General features: G+C 34.2%; 2 protein-coding genes across 3 annotated transcripts; both read left to right on the forward strand.

Moving 5' to 3' along the window:
- Window positions 1-557: 557 nt before the first annotated feature.
- On the forward strand, window positions 558-8,719 carry LOC106134201 (vanin-like protein 1). 2 transcript variants are annotated; one of them, XM_013334189.2, is made up of 10 exons: window positions 558-714; window positions 2,658-2,774; window positions 3,355-3,480; window positions 3,732-3,901; window positions 4,240-4,454; window positions 4,777-4,863; window positions 5,073-5,176; window positions 5,650-5,841; window positions 7,822-7,946; window positions 8,228-8,719. In XM_013334189.2, exons 1-10 carry the CDS (start codon window positions 658-660, stop codon window positions 8,649-8,651), a joined length of 1,617 nt encoding a protein of 538 aa, XP_013189643.2. In that variant the 5' UTR covers window positions 558-657; the 3' UTR covers window positions 8,652-8,719. The 2 variants fall into 2 exon arrangements, with proteins under 2 accessions (XP_013189643.2, XP_013189645.2); XM_013334191.2 differs by lacking the exons at window positions 7,822-7,946; window positions 8,228-8,719 and adding exons at window positions 6,506-6,627; window positions 6,865-7,352.
- Window positions 8,720-11,119: 2,400 nt separating this feature from the next.
- LOC106134207 (vanin-like protein 1) lies at window positions 11,120-18,706 on the forward strand. The gene is made up of 10 exons (XM_013334197.2): window positions 11,120-11,278; window positions 12,680-12,796; window positions 13,077-13,202; window positions 13,515-13,687; window positions 14,127-14,341; window positions 14,826-14,912; window positions 15,363-15,466; window positions 15,930-16,115; window positions 16,919-17,040; window positions 17,891-18,706. The coding sequence occupies exons 1-10, from the start codon at window positions 11,225-11,227 to the stop codon at window positions 18,273-18,275; spliced, it is 1,569 nt and encodes a 522-aa protein (XP_013189651.2). The 5' UTR covers window positions 11,120-11,224; the 3' UTR covers window positions 18,276-18,706.
- The last annotated feature ends 133 nt before the right edge of the window (window positions 18,707-18,839 follow it).

The following is an 18,839-nucleotide window of genomic DNA, read 5'->3' on the forward strand; positions in this document are numbered from 1 at the left end:
GGTGTCTGTGGTAGATAAAACACTTGTCCTAACGTTTTGTCTATGTAGGTACTATGTAGAGGAAACATTGTAAAATATTAAGCTACTTAGTATGTAATATGCATTTGTGTTTATTATCAGTTACCTACCAGTATAATAAAATCACATCTTCTTTCTACCTACCTGAATTTTGCTGGTTTTTATCATACAGTACAGATGCAAATATTAGATACTTACTAATTTTGACATAGCAATAAAATATTTTTGTATGACCTATTTACTTATATTGTTTCAGGTAGGCATTAGTTCTCCGATTATTATATGAAAGTTTACCTACCTATTATAGGAACTCTCACTATAAGTAGTTTAAAAATGCCGAACAAAATGAAGATGTTTCGGAGGTTTTTTAAATATTAATGATAGTCTGAGTTGAGTTCCTAACGAAAATAATATAGAGCTCTAGAAAGCAACTTTTAACCGTGGAATATTGGAAATAAGTAATGGTAGGTTTTTAAAATTGAAATTTGTTGTAATTCACATAAGAGAGCTTAGTTGGACTTTGCTTCAGTCAAAATTATGTATCATCATACGTGTGATATGAATAGACGATGTTAGTTTATCTATCTGGCTGCATATAAAGAACAAGACAGGTATTACACCTCAGTGGCAGCGTGAAGGATGGCGCGGTCTGTGTTGCTGGCGGTTCTGGCGTGCCTCGTGAAAATTACGATACAAGTAAGTTTTTGACTGAATTATAATGAAAAAGGATATACTTAATAATTGAATACTAAATGAGAAATAATTTTTAATTAGGTTTTTTCTTACTAGGTACATAAATACATTTAAATAAATTTCGTTGCTTAAATTTGTAAAAGTTAATAAAAAAAAATTAAAAATTCTTTATTTTATACTCTTTTTGTGGAATAATAATTAATACGATTTAGAGTTAGCTGCAATGTTTGTATTACTAAATTGTAATATATAAAAAATAAAAAGCGCATGGAGTGTTAATATTCTGCCAGAAATCACATAATGGCCTTAAAAACGTAAAGATAAATTAAGTATGTTTTACAAAATCTATCTGTGATAGATGTCAAAAAGGTCTCTACAGATTAGAGTTATTTTTTGTAATTTTTTTAATAAAAAAAGATTTGAAATCACAGTTCTTTACAATATTTTTCTCAGACCGGGTTGACCACAATTCACACAACTCAGGCTTTCCTCTTTTTGAAGCCTAAAAACCGAGAAGGTTGAAAAACAATGATACCATACATGCACATCCATCTAGTGCAACTTTCTATGCTGTTGTGTTAGGGAAGAAAGTAGGTTTATAGTGTGTTGGTTTTCTTCAGCTGCGCAGATTGTAGGTAGGTATAAGTCAATCAGAAAAGGATACGACGTATAGTAACCTGACACCATCAGAATCTCAATTCTATCATTTAACAACCATTCCTGTATGTGGTCTTCCTTTTCCAAACTTTTGATTCTGAATAGAGTAAATGGAAAATATTTAATGTACGGACATAATACAATTTTTACATTTATTTATGTAATGTAAATAAAATATATTGATTCTTACAATAAATATATCACTTTGAAGTGTAGCCGGGAATTAGCAAATAAGACGTGAAGATAATTTAATTCTAGAATTTGCACAAATAAATTTTATTCTGTCAAATTTAAACAATTAGGTTATTTATTATAAATAGGTTTTGGTATGTATGATATTATGTTTTTGTGCTATGAACAAATTGTTTCAGTTCTTACTTCCGATAACACTTATGTCAATTACCCAAAAATCCTCTTCACATAATAAAAGAACACTATGTGGTCTACGTTCACAAGTTCTTCGTTTTTTCTTACGCGCGGGGAAGCCACGGGTGTATTCTAGTTAATTAACATCCCCAACGATTAACAAGCTGACTTTAGTAAATAAAGAGGTTTGTAGATAAAAGTTTTGCTAAATTTAATCTATGTATATATTATGTCTATCAATCAAATGAGTTCACACATTAGTGACCTACTGACTTAGCTGCTTAATGGTTAGTTGTATAATATTAAAGGCAAGATGTAGGAATAACGATGACGAAGTAAGTTTCGAGTAAAGGTCAAAATTAAAAATTATTTTGGTTTATATCAGTAAATTATTCGTCTGACGTTAGTCCAGGTTGCGTCCTTACCTCTAGAGAGGAGCTCAGGGTGCATCCTATGACCACGAATCACCATCCTGTGTCGGGTGAGTCAGGTTTTGACATGTGGCAGATTTCCTCATGATGGTTTTCGTAAGAGCGGCGGATAGTAAGTAAACTAATGTGCATGATATAGAAAATAAGAAATATTAACCTTTCTATAGAGGCTAGTAAAACTACAATTCTATACTTCTTGAACGAACGGAGTGACAATGATCACGAAACGAACACCTTAGTGCCAAAGCTAATAAAATTGTTAGAAGCAGGCTGCTTTCAATTAAAACTGATAATCATATGTAGATGTTTATGGAACACCATGTCCATGTTAACTTCTTTTGGTTGAGACGAATCATGAGTTTGGAAAATGTGGATGTAATCGAAGCTACCTAACGTAATACTGTGTAAAACGGAGTTTTGTTCTTTTTTATTATTTAAAATAGAACTTTTGAAGTTCAATTTGTACTGATTAGTGTGAATTATTTGCTTCAGCGGTCGACGCCTGAAGATGGCAGTTATATCGCAGCTGTAGTAGAGTTCCAGGTGACGCGGAACTCCTCAGAAGCAATGGAAGACTACATCCGTCTCATCAACGAGGCGGCTGAACAGGTTGGTAAATCTTGGAATTATTTTTACTTACGTAACTTTATGTAATGTAAAACATTAAGTAGTACTTTTAGCAGTTCTTTGGTTGAAAAACTTGAGAACTTGTTAATGTAGTTGCATGATTTTGGAATACATTGTTAGGTTTACATTACAGAGATCGGGGCATTTTGTCTTGAGCGTTGTGTATCAAACCACTACTCTTAAAAGTGAATTGTTTATTTTAAGTTTATGCTTGATTAAAAATTATTATGTAATTGGCAGTAAATAAGCGAGACGAACGAAACTACTCGTATAAGCTAGACGATTCGGTTTACACCGCGAGCGAGTGCTTTAGCACCATGGATATAAGAATAGTTAATATTATGTCGAATTCTATAATAAGGATCGACCGGTTCACAAAATTTTGGCAATGCATTTGTCTTAACTACTCTTTCCTTCTCTCTTCAAATCTAAGTGATAGAAGCAAGAGAAGATCGACGTCTTGTCAACGTTCGTGAATAAAAGAACAGAATCGCAAAAGAGAATGATGATGATATAATAGAAATATTAATAAATAAAATAATTTCTGTTGCGATTGTTTCAGAATGCTGACATCATAGTGTTCCCGGAGATGACTTTGACAAGGGGAGGAGAGTATTTTACCGTCCCTATAAATTCTCTGCTGAAGGAATACCCGATACCTGCTATAAGCCCGGATTTATACGACAATGTTAGTATTGCTACAATTAATTACCCTTTTTAGCGTTGTTTTCAGAGAGGACATGATTTTTTTCCCAGCATGTAGGTACTTTGAATACCTATATACAATAAGAAAAAGCGATTGAGTTTACTGCAACTTACTATTATGATTGTTGCGTATTTTATGAAGAAGGCTCTATCTTGGATCACAAGACCAAGTGCAAAAGCGGAATACTGTTTCCCAGAGCTGTAATATCTAAACGATCATTTCTATCTTAACAGGGTATGGTATCAATATCCAGGGCCGCCCGAGAGAACCAGATCTACGTGGTGGTGAACGTTCAGGAGCGGGTGGACTGCAGCGTCGCGCCCGGGGAACTCTGCCCCGAGCAGAAGGTGTACCTGTTTAACACCAACGTGGTCTTTGACAGAAGTGGGGCTGTTGTTGATAGGTTTGTTGTTATTAAAATTGACTAAAATACTCTTTGTTTTTGAGTGATATTGAGGGTTGATAACATGAACAGTAGAACGTGGTGTACGATAGGAGTGGGACTGTTGTTGATAGGTTTGTCAAAAATTTTAACAAATTTTCTATCTGAACTTATGTACATGGGTAAAATAGTTTTACCCATGTAAGTTCATGTAAGTACCGTTTGATCTCATTCAATTCACATTCAACCGATAATTTTGTAAAGGATAGAAATCAATGCCTTGAAAACATGTCACAAAAAGTATTACCCGTAATACTACATGCCTTTTTCTATTTGTGTCAATATTATTTCCCTTTCAGGTATCGTAAGATCAATTTATTCGGAGAGATCACCCGTACTCCTTCCCTAGATAACTATCTGGGTTTCTTCGAGACGGACTTCGGCGTGAAATTCGGTCACTTCATCTGCTTCGATCTGATGTTCCAGATCCCCGCTATACAAGTCGTTGAGAAGAATCAGATCACTGATGTCATATTCACCACCATGTGGTTCTCAGAGCTGCCTTATTTGACCGGTAAGTTCATTATACATATAATTATTTTATATGAAGTTTTTCCCGTCGCGGTATCTTTTATCGTTGCGTAAATGATTCCTGGATGCAATAAGAATCTAGCTAGAAGCGAGGTTTTTAACTACTGAGTAAATAAATGCCTTATTTTTCTTCATTTTTCCAAATATGTGGAAAGACAGGTGCATAAACCTAGGCCTAGCCTAGTAAAATAATATTTATAATTGTAGTACATTCATATCTTTTGGTTTCACAACATTGGTTGACGTCGAATAGTTTAGTGTTGGTTCAAAATCGTCAGTACAGCATGAAACGCATTTCTTTCCAGCCGTCCAAATTCAGGAAGCGTACGCATACAGGATGAACGTCAACTTCTTGGCATCTGGAGCTAATAACGTAGGCATTGGCAGCGCAGGTATTTTCATTAATAATGTGTTTTTTTTTATAAATTACATCACACCTACTCCTTACACTTACAAGGGACATGTCCTTTTAAATTTAGAATAAGAGTTCTCGGCAAACATAATTATTATTCTGTTGTTACTAATCCTTAATATGAGTATACTTTATATATATTTTTTTTATTTCCTTTTCTGATATACTAATATTTACTTTTATTTTTAGGCTCTGGAATTTACTCCGGGAAGGCAGGAGCATTGGTGAGCACGATGCCAGGTGTGCCCACTACCAGACTAATGGTCGCCACAGTCCCTAAAGCTCCCGGACAGGTGGGTCATATGATGCATTATTCTTTACCTAACTTATTTTTACGTTGCGGCAAAATTTTTGTTGGGAGCTCTAGCCCCATTTATAGCTCTCCTTATGATATTTAAATAAGGTGTGTATACTGCTTTCTTTTGCAACTACGATTTTTAAGCGAGTTTAAGAGGTAACCAAATTTGGAAACTGGTAAGAAATTAACAGGATAACTGACCATAATAAATAAAATACAGATTTGAACTGTGTAACTAAGTAGTATTGAAAAAGTTTGAAATTTTGGACATTAAAATCAAAAAGCATTGGCTCGTAAATACGTTTGGGACAAGAACAAGCCCAGAACAGAAAACCTATTAAAATATTTGGAAATAGGTACAATCCTCGCGGTCTAGTTTGAAAAAGCTGACTGTCACGCCGAGGAGGTTAAGTGAATTAACTACTGAATTTTTACGGCATTAAACAATAGCATCTTTCCAAATTGAAGGTGACCGGCCCCTACCCAGGGCCCATCTACGACAGTCCTGAAGACCACGACTCCCTCTACCTCATCACCGACCCGTCCGTCCGCTCGCACATAAGCAGGGAACTCGTTCACGGCTTCCAGGAGTTCACCATCACCGACAAGGATGTCTCCTGCCACTTCACTGTGAGGCTCAACCAGACAGGAGCAGATGTGGTAAGTACCTACAGGTAGTGTCCATAAAAACTTAATTGATTAACACGAAATTAAATATCAATATATTTTTAAAACATTATTTATTTGTTTGATAATACCTACTCGCTTTTATGTCAAAGCATGTTCATGGTAACATTTGTATTGGTACCTAACCATCAAAATTGAAAAATACGCATTTAAGTAAATTTATATTTCGTAAATGGCTAAAGAAAATACCTATAGATAATCCGGTTTAATTAACTATAAGCAAGTCACTTTTACAGGGAAGTTTCGAAATATGGGAGTTTAATTATTATCTGTGTAGTAAGATTAAGTTATGCATGTTTCGAAAGAAATAATTAATTGCATGCGGGAAAATATTGTGTGTGATTCATATATGGGTAAGTAAGTACTTTCATTAAATTATCTTTTGTAATTGGTGCTATGTGCGCTCTAACAACTAAATGGGTTAATTTATTTATTGTACTAAAAATTAGTTTTAGTGCACTCATTGTATCTTTAATTTATGTGTATTATTTAAATAGGTAACATGTGTCTTTACCGACTTAAAAATGACGACGATCTTAACTTCGAAATTTATTTTTGATTACGTCTTGATCTTCCTAAGATTTTATATTTGTCTCAATAGACAACTAACATAATAATAAGGTGTTTTATTTTTCAGAGTCACAAATATCGTGCAATTGTGACTGATGGAATCAACATATACTCGAGGAGAGAGATGGGTATCGCCGCGTGTGTAGTAGTGGCCTGCAAAAACGACACAGTAGATAGCTGCGTGTATAAGTAAGTAAATAAGAACTTTAATAGAAATTCTTGAAAAATATGCTATGTAATAGAGATCTACTATAACTATACACTTCTTTTAATCAATTAGTAAACTTTTAAATAATAATCTTTGTTAACCATTAATAAGTTAAAGCACATATCCACTTTACAACATAAATATTTCGTAAAATATTGGTCTGTTATTTTAAATCTTGCATAAAGTTAATTGATGCTTAATGTTAAAGATATTTCTAGGTTTAACGACAACGAAAGGAACGTTGAAGTGCAAGAACTAGAAATTAAAATGGATACATTTGGATCCCACTACAACACTTCTCTAGAATGCAATGACATAATATACTACCCATTGTCACTTACCAACAAACTTCATCCGTTGAAACCCGAAAACTTCACATTCGTAGATGCACCACAAGATGGCGGCGAAATTACAAATGGCCGAGCATCACAAGATGGCGGCAAAAAGAGAAAAGGCGGACGTACTAATCTTACTATGAAGCTAAATGCACCACAAATTGATTTGGTCTCCTTTGCAATATATGGAAGAATTTATTATAAGGATGTGAATCGTTATAGTCTTGAGGTTACTCAAGAACTGATGAATGAATATGATGAGTTAGAAAATAGAATTTACAGATTGTAAATCTTATGAATCATCAAAAAGCTAGCTACTAAATTTTTGTAAATCTTTTTTATTTTTATAAGGCTGAATACCGTGAATATTGTTAATTTATTAAGTACTTTATTTATACTAGTAATAATTAGTAATAAAAATTCGAATAAATTATTTATCTAAGTATCTAAGTTAGACGTATCCCATCCCAGATTTTGGAATAAAAGAAAAATGGAAATTCGAAGTTTTATTTGAAATTACCTACGAGTACATAGGGATTAACAAAGGGTTCTTATTAATAGTTAATTCAGAATAATTCAGTTCACTGAATTTCGTAACTACAATATTTTAGAATTAAAAGACGCATTTTGAAGAATCACCGCTTAGACAGATGCGAAGGAAGCTTAAAACAGTTAAGAACATATGTATATTACTTACAAACATCCTAATCTCTGCTCGTCAGTACTCATCACCTCAGAAAAGAGATATGGTAAATAGGTTTATACCTACTTGTAACATGTAATTAATTAAATAGTAATAACGCTGAAAATGGGTTTCAAATGTTGTCTTATTAATTTCAGCAATACAAGTACCGCGCTGCAGCGTTTTCCGGGGTGCGATCGTTCACCGGCGTGGCTACGGGTGGCAGCAGACTTTGCTCTGTGGTGGCCTGCGCTGGCGACACCATAGACACGTGCGGGAAAAGGTTTGTACATGTTAAAAATAAAACTTTACCGTATGATAACGGACTTTCGCAATAAGGATGGGTCATTTGCGAAAGACTGTACCCATGCATGCATATTTAACGTAAGCAGAGAATTAGCCATGCATTGGCTTGTATCACTTGGTAGACCTGTAGTATTGACATAGGGGAGACAATAAGATTCTTAGATCTCTTCTTTAGCAACAAAAGCATTTCGATCGAGTCGATTTGTGGGCGCTTGTGCTTTTATAAAGTACATATAAAATTTTGTTTTACATTCTCAGATACCCCACTTACGTTGAAGATGCATCAGCCACTTTCGAAGAGCTAACGATCGTCGCCACAGTACCAACACCTATCTTAGACACAACTTTGTCAGCTCAAGATTCAGAATTCTTTCCTATATCTCTCAGTGTCGCCATCATGCCTCTGGAAGTTCAAGATACCACGTTCACTGAAGAAATTCAAGGGGAAAACACTATTTTTACTTTTACTCTAAATAATCATGATGTGAAGTTGTACGCGTTCTCAATTTGGGGCAGGGTGTTCGGTTGGGACGGAGACGATGAGAGCCCACCAGTGGGGGAAATAGACTGGGATTTAGATACAGGATCTCCTGACCCTGGTCTGCCAGATTCTTCATCCGTCAATCTTTTATTTAAATTATTGCTGTTGCCAGCTCTGGCATTGTTGAGTTTTGTAAATTAGGCATAATGTCAGCGTTTATAAAATTGATTGAAAATTGTCTTTTCTGAGTACAGACAAACTTGTAAACATTTTTTGTTTTATTTTAATTAATTTACAATAATTATGAGCTGCTTGATCTAAATATTGTTTTATATACCTACCATATATATATATATTTGGTTTCCAAACTACAACTTAACTATGCAAGCAAAAAATTATAAAGTTTTTTTTATTATAAATATAACATATAATACCTAATACCAAAGACCTCACTTATAATTAGTTTAAGTAGTTAATTAAGCCTTTAATTAAAGTAGGTATATTTTAAATTAAGTAACTTTACAAAGTATTATTCCAGTTTCTATAAAATATTACTTCTTTAAAAACATCATTATCCCCTTTATAATAACAGAAGAATATATGTATTTATGTTACCTATTCAAAGTACTCGTACAAACTTGCTTTAATACGTTATTGCTATATTAAATCTATGTGTTTAATGTGTGTTCTTTTTTCATTGGTGCCGTGTGATTCCCGGCACCAATGAAAAAAGAATAGGACCACTCCATCGTTTTCCCATGGATGTCGTAAAAGGCGACTAAGGGATAGGCTCACAAGCTTGGGATTCTTCTTTTAGGCGATGGACTAGCAACCTGTCACTATTTTAATCTCAATTCTATCATTAAGCCAAAAAGCTGAACTAGGCCTATCAGTCTTTTCAAGACTGTTGGCTCTGTCTAGCCCGCAAGGGATGTGGACGTGACTATATGTATGTTTAATGTTGTTGTTGTTTTTGACATTAATATTACTGGTCAATTTAAAAACCCCTAAAAATAAATCTTTTTAATTTAACAATAAATTAATTATTGCGTAGCTATATATTTACTGTATTTGTTTAAACGTAAGTTAAAATATGATTTTAATGTTATAGTTTACTTAAGTTTAAAATATTTTAAAGGAATAAAATTGCTATTTCAGGCTGTGAAAATATAGGAATAGGTTCTATCGTTAGTTATAAAATGTATGGTCTTTTTATTTTGTTTTGATGGTTTTATATTAATTCTTCTAGTCTTAACAGGTAAATAAGTTCCACATTAAATTATGATTATGTACTTATATTGTTTAATGTTTAAGATTAGTATTTAATAAGATATTCAGTTCCCTTTAGATTTATTAGATTAGTAATAATAAGTTAACGAAGCTAGTTGTGATGATTATGGTATAAAATGGGTGTGGGAAAATTTATAAAGTTAATTATTTTTTTTAATAATTTTACAATATGTACCTAGTTATATTTGGTGATGGTATGACAAAACGCTGAAAAAAAATGAACACTATGCTATAAGTACACAGGGTAAGCTAAAAGTTACTTTAATGGACATTCAGTTAAAATATAATAATCCAGGTATTATAATAAGTATGTATTCTATTTATTAATTTTTAAGTTTATTTTATTTTTAATTATAAATAGTCACTTCTAACTTTATAGCGAACGAAGTGTCAGCAATGCACAATAACTCTTTCATTTACAATTTATTTTTTCATATCTTTAGTTTCGAATTTTTCTTTTACTTAATCTGTATTTTATTTTAGTTTGGTATCTGTTATAGTCTAACATCTTACTTTTCTTGTATATTTTTAATATTGTTGTAATCTGTTCTTGTGTGAATAAATAATAAATAAATAAAGCAGATGATTTAGTTATCTATCATTTAAACAATAAGAATTCGCTTATGATTCCGATTCCTGTGATCCAAGAATAACAAGTGTCAATGTGAAATTTTATTAGGTTGCAATACATTGACTTTTTTCCTCACGAAAATTATCGACGTGTTTACGGAAGCCAGCGAGGCGTGACCCTTACTGCGGTGTAATACATTTTATGCAGTAATCAATACTCATGCATGTTGTAGGCAAACTATGAAAGCGTCAACAAATTTAAAAATGAGCGAAACGAAAATAATTAAATAATAACAATTAAAAGGTGACGAATTGCGAAAATGCTACCTAATCAATGCCCGTACCGTAGTCAATTCAAAACAACAATGAAATTGTTTCAAATGTAAGGAGTGTAATTACTTCATCTTACATATCCTGCAATTTGTAGGTAGGTACCTACTTGCATGCTTGCCTTGTTACATTTTTACGAGTGAGCATGTATTTAAAACTATTATTTTAATATTTTAAATAGATAGGTTAGTACGCTTATAAATGAGAGAGGTTTGCTTGGTTGTTAATGGATTGATAAATGTATCAAAAAGCTGTTAAAATTGGCATATACATATATGTTTGCCAATCTCTTATGTGGTAGACAGAGCAAAGCGCCCCGAAAGATTCTCAGGCCAAGGTATATTTTTCTGATAAACCGACAAGGCAATACCTACAGAGAAATGTCAATACGTCGATGAATTATTATTCAATAAACTTTAGGCTCTCTTGGTGAGAGCCTAAAGTTTATTATTATATTTACCGATTTAGCATTCTGCCGCGACGCAGCCGAGCCCCAGACAAACAAACAAGGCCAGAACTAAAAGTGTGTTTGAATGAGACGCCCGTATCTATCTTAATGTGATCATTTATTTGTTAGTGATATTATGAGGGGTCTAGTGATTTTGTGTCTTTTACTTGTAATTCCGATTTCATACCAGGTAAATGTACCATTTTATTAATTTTAATATTTATTAGAGTACCGGTAATTGTAACAAAAGGAGACTGCCTTAAATTCCAAATTATGACCTAGGTATTATTTGTTTGTATTTATCCCGAAATTCTAACTGGAGCGAGGTCTTAAGTAACTAGGTAGATTATGTTAAATTGTATTTCAGTTTGTCGAAAGAATTTTTTTTGGCATAATCTTGATTTATCATTCTTTTGTTTTGTTCCAAACTTTCCGTCGGTAAATAAGGTAGGTAACTTTACTACTTGTTTGTTATCAGATCTCAGTAATTTATAAATACCTACGGTTTATGCATACACGATACCTAAATAAATACTACTTAATATATTGCACATTGTATCCAATTATAGTAGGTAAGCAGTTTCGGAAAACAAAGAATAAACAATATCGTTTCAAAGTTCACCGCGACGACTAGTTTGTTGCATGATAAACTTAGTTTCGCATAATTTATGCGGCTATTAAACTTTGTTACACGATTTACGAATTAATCCTGCAATAATTTGCCTGTCTCACCTAAGCTTTGGTTATGGTTTATTAATTAGCTTATTATTATTTATTGTGTTTTTTTTTTATTCTTAATAAGCACTTTAAACCTAGTACAAAATCCTCCATAAATGCTAAATTCTCCATTGCGGGAAAAACGATGGTCATTCCATGTCTTCTCATCCATGAGGAAAATAATCACTACAAGGAAAAGTTTTAGGTAGTCGACCTGCAAATTTGTAAATTTGCACCCGTAACAATTGCATAGATATGACCAATTTAATTCGAAAAATGACGTTACTTCGTTGTTCAATTTTCTCAAATTGCAATTCAAGTGGAATCACTGTGTTTTAAACGTAGGTATAGGGAAAATCATTGAGAATATTCATCGTTTTGCTTGGATAAAGGGAAGCCCCGAGCGTGAATGCGCGTGATAGCGATGTGACTGTCATACAATATGCATGCATGTAGGTACACAAGTTATTGACCTCATATATAATTAAGACTGTTTTTTGTATTGTAGTACTCTTATCCTTCTATTTTTCTCTTATTTATATCTGAGATATGCATTTCATTATTTATAAAAATAAAGGCGGCTAATATTATAAGATAGTTAATTGCCTTACAATGCACAATATGACGAGAAATCTTGAAACGGGCGTAAATTTGGTTCCTGAATAAGTCAAGATGAAAAACGACAATTTCGATGGCTGGTATTTCAACCTCAATTCTTTTTGAAACTGTTGGCTACGTCTATCTCGTAAGGGATGAACAGATGGCTTCAAATTATAGGTAAGAACATTGAATATGTAAATAAAATACATATCATATGCAGGGTAGACGTATAGCCACAGCCAATAGTCTCAAAATAAAAAATATTCTTTTTCAGAAATCGACTCCAGAGAGTGACAGCTATGTGGCGGCCGTGGTGGAGTTCAAGCTGACCAGAAACTCCTCGCAGGCGCTGAAGGAATATGTCCATTACATACGAAAGGCAGCTGAAAAGGTGATATTTTCATTGAATAATTATGGATCTGGCAAATATGCCCATGTATATTTAAAAAAAAATAAAAGCTACCATAGCTTCTGCTTTTTGGATTGGGATGGATTAAATAAAAACGTATTCTAATTTCTTAGTTGTTCACCAAAAGAAATACAGTATTCACACGGCGGCGGCGCAAACATCTTTGTTACTTGGCATTCCAAGAAAATAAACATTGTAAGAATGTCTACGAACGCCATTTAATTTTTGTATTTGCTTACAAAAAATATGTTTATATTTCTAGGATGCGGACGTGGTGGTGTTCCCTGAGATGACCCTGGTGAGGAAGTCTGAGTTCGTCAGGGTCCCCATACACGGCCTGTTGCGGGAACACCCGGTACCAGCTCTGAGTCCAAACTTGTACGACGAGGTACGTAGAAACTGTAGAATGGGACGAATTAGTAGAAAGTATAATTTAAACCGACTAATATTGGATCAAATTTGATATCATAAGGTACCAAAGATCTTGTAAAATTATATTAACTAGCTTCCGCCCGCGGCTCCGTTGCGTGAAAAGTATCCTGTGTCGTTCTCCGTACTCCAACAATATATGTTTTCAAATTTTCATGGAAATCGGTTAAGTAGTTTTGATATGAAATACCAACAATCAAACATTCTTTCACATTTATCATATTAGTATAGATGGATTAAAACATATAAATATCATTAAATATGTTTTCAGCCATTAGTCGCTATTTCAAAAGCGGCTCGAGACAACCAGATTTACGTGGTGATAAACGTGCAGGAACAGATGGACTGCTCGGTCTACTGTCCAGGGGAGTACTGTCCCGAGAAGAAGACCTACCACTTCAACACGAACGTGGTGTTTGATAGAACTGGGGCGGTTCTTGACAGGTATTGTAAGGTCCTACTCTAATGTTCTTCAACGTTTTGAAGTGTTGTGTCTGCTAAATTGGCAATTCCGCAGAAACTTAGTTTCGTTAGAACGTTAGTTTCACTAAGTTTGAAATTATTTATTAAAAGTATATGTTTATATTAAAAAGAATCAATATTATGAAACTTCTTTTTTTCTTAATTTACTTATTTACTTACCTGGGGCTCCACTTTCATTGGAACTCATGAAGCGTTAGTCCATCACTCTTATAATTCATCAAAATTTATTTAGAAATTTTTGAGATTGCTCACTTACAAACAAAAGAGAACAAAACTTTCTTAAAAATTCTAATAAGAAAGATGTTGAAAATTTACGGATATGTACGACATTACATTTATCTATCATATTGACGCAGACAGATTTTCTATAAGTACATATCTACCTATATTTCATTTTCAGATACCGCAAGATCAATTTATTCGGCGAGGCTACACGCTATCCCGCCCTGGAGCCAGACTTCGGCTTGTTCCACACAGACTTCGGCGTGACCTTCGGCCACTTCATCTGCTTCGACCTCATGTTCCAGGTGCCGGCCATCCAGCTCGTCCAGAAGTATAACCTGACCGACGTCATCTTCCCGACTATGTGGTTTTCAGAGATGCCGTTTTTGACTGGTGAGTATTGTATCAGCCACCTTCTAGTATAAGTAGGTTAGTAATATAGAACTAAAGGGACACTATATAAATAGTCAAATAAAGGTGTTACAGCTGTAAAAGATCAAACAGCAAACAAAGCAGCGCACTCCTACCATGATTTGGCTATAACTTCCGGCTATAGCCAAATCATGGACGAATATGTTGGCAAAATTATCTATTTTTCGGTACTAAGTGAGGTTATATCAAGTTTGAGGCCGGGTACTCCAGGTTGCTATCATAAATCTATGGTCATCATCTATCATAAATAATGCCAATGGTTAGGTTAGAGTTTTTCTTGTGACAAATTCACGAGAGAGCGACTCTTCTTTTTAACCTCTGTGCTGGAGAAGTAAATGAAGTATCCATGGATTTCGATTGGCGTTAAAATCTGTATGTTAAAGCCTGGAATGCAAACTTTTACAATATAAATATGGAGAATACGAAAGTATGATTTATTTTTCAGCTGTTCAGATCCAGGAAGCTTACGCGTACATCATGAACGTGAACTTCATAGCCGCTAATGCTAATAATGTACTCGTCGGTACCGCTGGTAAGTCGTTTAAAGTCTTTAATTAAAATTTTCGAATCTGCTTGTGATAGGATTATATTATTGCTAAGACTATGAAATTTGCATAGTTGCCTCGGTTTTTCGGAATTCGGTTCACAATTAGCCTAGTAATTTGTTTAATAAATATATAAACCATTCAGACAAATTAAGAACTTTATTGCTTTTTGCAGACAGTAAAAAAATTGTTACCTTCAATCATATTTAAAATTTGAATATTTAGCAATTATCTAGATAAATCAGTGCCCTTAAACATACATACATAAAATAACGCCTTTTTCTTGAAGGGGTGGGCAGAGATAACATGTTTCCACTTGTCACGATTTCTGCATACTTCTTTCGCTTCATCGTCATGCAAGTTCGGCGGTTCCGGTTACTCTTGACCATAAACTTTAACTAAATTTTTATTTCCTAAAAAATAAGCACTTATTTCAGGTTCTGGCATCTACTCAGGAAGAGCTGGTGCTTTGGTCAGCATCATGCCCGGCGTCCCAGCCACGAGGCTCTTGGTCGAAAGGGTCCCTAAAATTCCAGGAAGGGTAAGTACAAAATCAGCAAATGGTGTCAGCGGAATCACCATTTACGAGTATTTTTTAGTTATTATAAACACCTATCTTTTAAAAATATCAAACCTATCGTATATAAATATATAGTATTAGGTTATTCGTGGGAAATACATTATAATGACTGATTTATAAGATAACTAGCTGTGCTCGCGACTTCGTCCGCGTGGAATAGTTATTTACGGCATCATTGAAACCCTCAAGGATGAATAATGTTCCCCGTTTTTTTCACACTTTTCATTATTTATTTGCTTATTATAGTTGCAGCGTGATGGTTTATAGCCTAAAGCCTTCCTCGATAAATGGTCTATTCAACGCAAAAAGAATTTTTCAATTCGAACCAGTAGTTCCTGAGATTAGCGCGTTCAAACAAACAAACAAACTCTTCAGTTTTATAATATTAGTATAGATTAATTACAAGTGGTGTTATATATTTCAGCTTTCAGGAACATACCCAGGGCCGCTTTTTGACAAGCCCTCCGACACTGACGATCTTTTACTCAATAAAGATATATCCTTGGCAAGCCGGGTCTCCAAGGAGCTGGTCCCAGGATTTCAGGAGTTCACACTAACGGAGAAGGACGTCAGCTGCAAATTCACTGTCAGGATTAAGCAGACTAGCCAGGTAAATCTTTTATTATTTACAAATTCATAAAAAAGTTTCATAAATCATCGGGGTCTAGGCGTAAGGCGTCCAATAAGCGAAAGACTAAAAATCCATAGTTAGAGGAGAGACGTAGGTAGTCTCTGCCTCCGGGAAAGAAAGAATGAATTTATGCGTATTTCGTAAATCTTACCACAAAAGGTAAAAATACGCTAAATAGAATAGATGTGCCTATCCCATTTTTAATTATATTAAAATTATTTATTTAATGATAATGACGTAGAAGAAACGAAAATTTTAAAGATCATTAATATATTTGTGCCGTGCTGTTTTCGGTACTTATGAATAGAACCACTACATATCTTTTCCATAGATGACGTAAAAGGCGACTAAGAGATAGGCTTTTGAACTTAGTATTTCTCTTGTAGGCATTTAAATCTCAATTCCATCATAAAACCATACAGGTGAATTTGGCCTTTCATTAATTTCAAGACTGTTGGCCCTGTCTACCCTGAAAGGGATATAAACATGTCATATGAATGATTATAAAAGTGCCGTGTGGTTCCCGGCACCAATACAAAAAAGAATAGGACCACTCCATTTCTTTCCCATGGATGTCGTAAAAGGCGACTAAGGGATAGGCTTACATACTTGTGATTCTTTTTTTAGGCGATGGGCTAGCAACCTGTCACTATTTGAATCTCAATTCCATCATTAAGCCGAGCAGCTAAATGTGGCCATTCAGTCTTTTCGGGACTATTGGCTCTGTCTACCCCGTAAGGGACTTGACTATATGTATGTATGAATGATTATATATGTTGCAGGCCCACAAATACCGTGCCTTCATTCAAGACTCCAGCAACACGTACGCGAAGCGGCAGGTGGGAGTGGCCTCGTGTTCAGTGGTGGCTTGCAGATACGAGGACGTGGTCAGCTGTCCGTACCGGTGCGTGCCAATTAATCAATCGATAAATAAACATACATATTGGTCACGCGTCTATATCCCTTACGGGGTAGACAGAGCCAACAGTCTTGAAAAGACTGAATGGCCACGTTCAGCTATTTGGCTTAATGATAGAATTGAGATTCAAATAGTGACAGGTTGCTAGCCCATCGCATAAAAGAGCAATCTCAAATTTATAAGCCTATCCCTGAATAATCTTTAAATAAATAATAATAAATATATACTTACGGGGCAAATTACATAGACTGTGTTAGCCTCGATGTTAGAAACTTGTGTAACGAGATATTATTGATATGCGGAAAATAAATTCATGATAGTTGTTAAGAATTGACTGAACCGAACTTTTATACAATAAGCAGCGCACAATTAATGTGTTGGATTTCATAGAAGTTGGAATATTGTCTTAAAGGTATTTAGATTTCTATGGGGGATAAAATATTCTTTAAGTTTACCATACACTTTATTATATTCTTACAAAAAAACGTTGCGCTATCTTATCCACAACTAGCTGTGCCCGCGACTTCGTTCGCGTGGAATAGTTATTTTGGGCATCATTGAAGCCCTCAAGGAGGAATAATTTTTCCCCGTTTTTTTCACATTTTCCATTATTTCTTCGCTTCTAATAGTTGCAGCGTGATGATAAATACCCTAAAGCCTTCCTCGATAAATAGTCTATTAAACACAAAAATAATTTCTATTCGAACCAGTAGTTCCTGAGATTAGCGCGTTCAAACAAACAAACTCTTCAGCTTTATAATATTAGTATCCAATGCAATAGGTAGGTATAATATTTTATTCGATATTCTGATGAGTTTTCCAAATGTTGTTACAGATTCAGTCCTCAAGACGCAAAATTGGAATTTGAAGAACTTCAAATAGAAATGACGACCTACTCACATCGCCATAATTCCACCTTGGATTGTGACAACATAGTTTACTTCCCAGTTTCTCTAAGAATAAACAAATTCCCTCTTGATTCCCGTAACTTTACGTATACGGAGTTAAATCAAGATGGCGTAAATACTTTGGATAAAAGTGGACGCGAAAAGATAATTTACAAAATAAACGCTCCCCAAAATGATTTGATTTCATTCGGTGTGTGGGGGAGAATTTACGATAAAGATGTTTCAGGGCCTACAGAAGTAACTGAAGAAGATAGAAGTAATTATATCCACATAGAAAATATAATATACAAAGTTTCTGAATCAAGGCACTAAGAAACCACTTATTTCGTTAAGTTTGAGAACAACTTATAACGTAAATTCTTTCAATTTCAAAACTTGGGTAATTTAAGTGTAAAAAGTACAATTATTATACCTACAATAATCCCATTGATTTAACAAGCAATTAGTTTTGATATAAAATTAACAGAAGAAAAGTAACGGGCAAACATTTACTTCCAAGTTTTAATTGAGGGATGGTAAAAACACAAATTAAAAAAATTATACCCAGAACCGCCTACGTACGCCTGTGAAAAAAAAATGGTAATTAAACAAGAGTGACAATATACTGAAATTTGTTTTAAAAGTATAAAAAGAAAGACTGTAATTAGGTATTTAGATAATTCATATACTTAAATGTTATAGAATCTAGTCTACATGAACAAATGATGATCAAAATAAGATTAATAAATTGTATACAAATTAAATTGGTTTTATTGGTTGCGTCAGAAATGATGTAATGTTTTGTGATATACAATTCACAAAATTCTTTCACTTTTATAATGTCTTCCTTCTGGCGTTAGTCCCGGTTACGTCTTCTCTTTTCTGGAGCCCCGGGTT

Source organism: Amyelois transitella, chromosome 22, assembly GCF_032362555.1.
Source record: "Amyelois transitella isolate CPQ chromosome 22, ilAmyTran1.1, whole genome shotgun sequence".
Lineage (NCBI taxonomy): Eukaryota > Metazoa > Arthropoda > Insecta > Lepidoptera > Pyralidae > Amyelois > Amyelois transitella.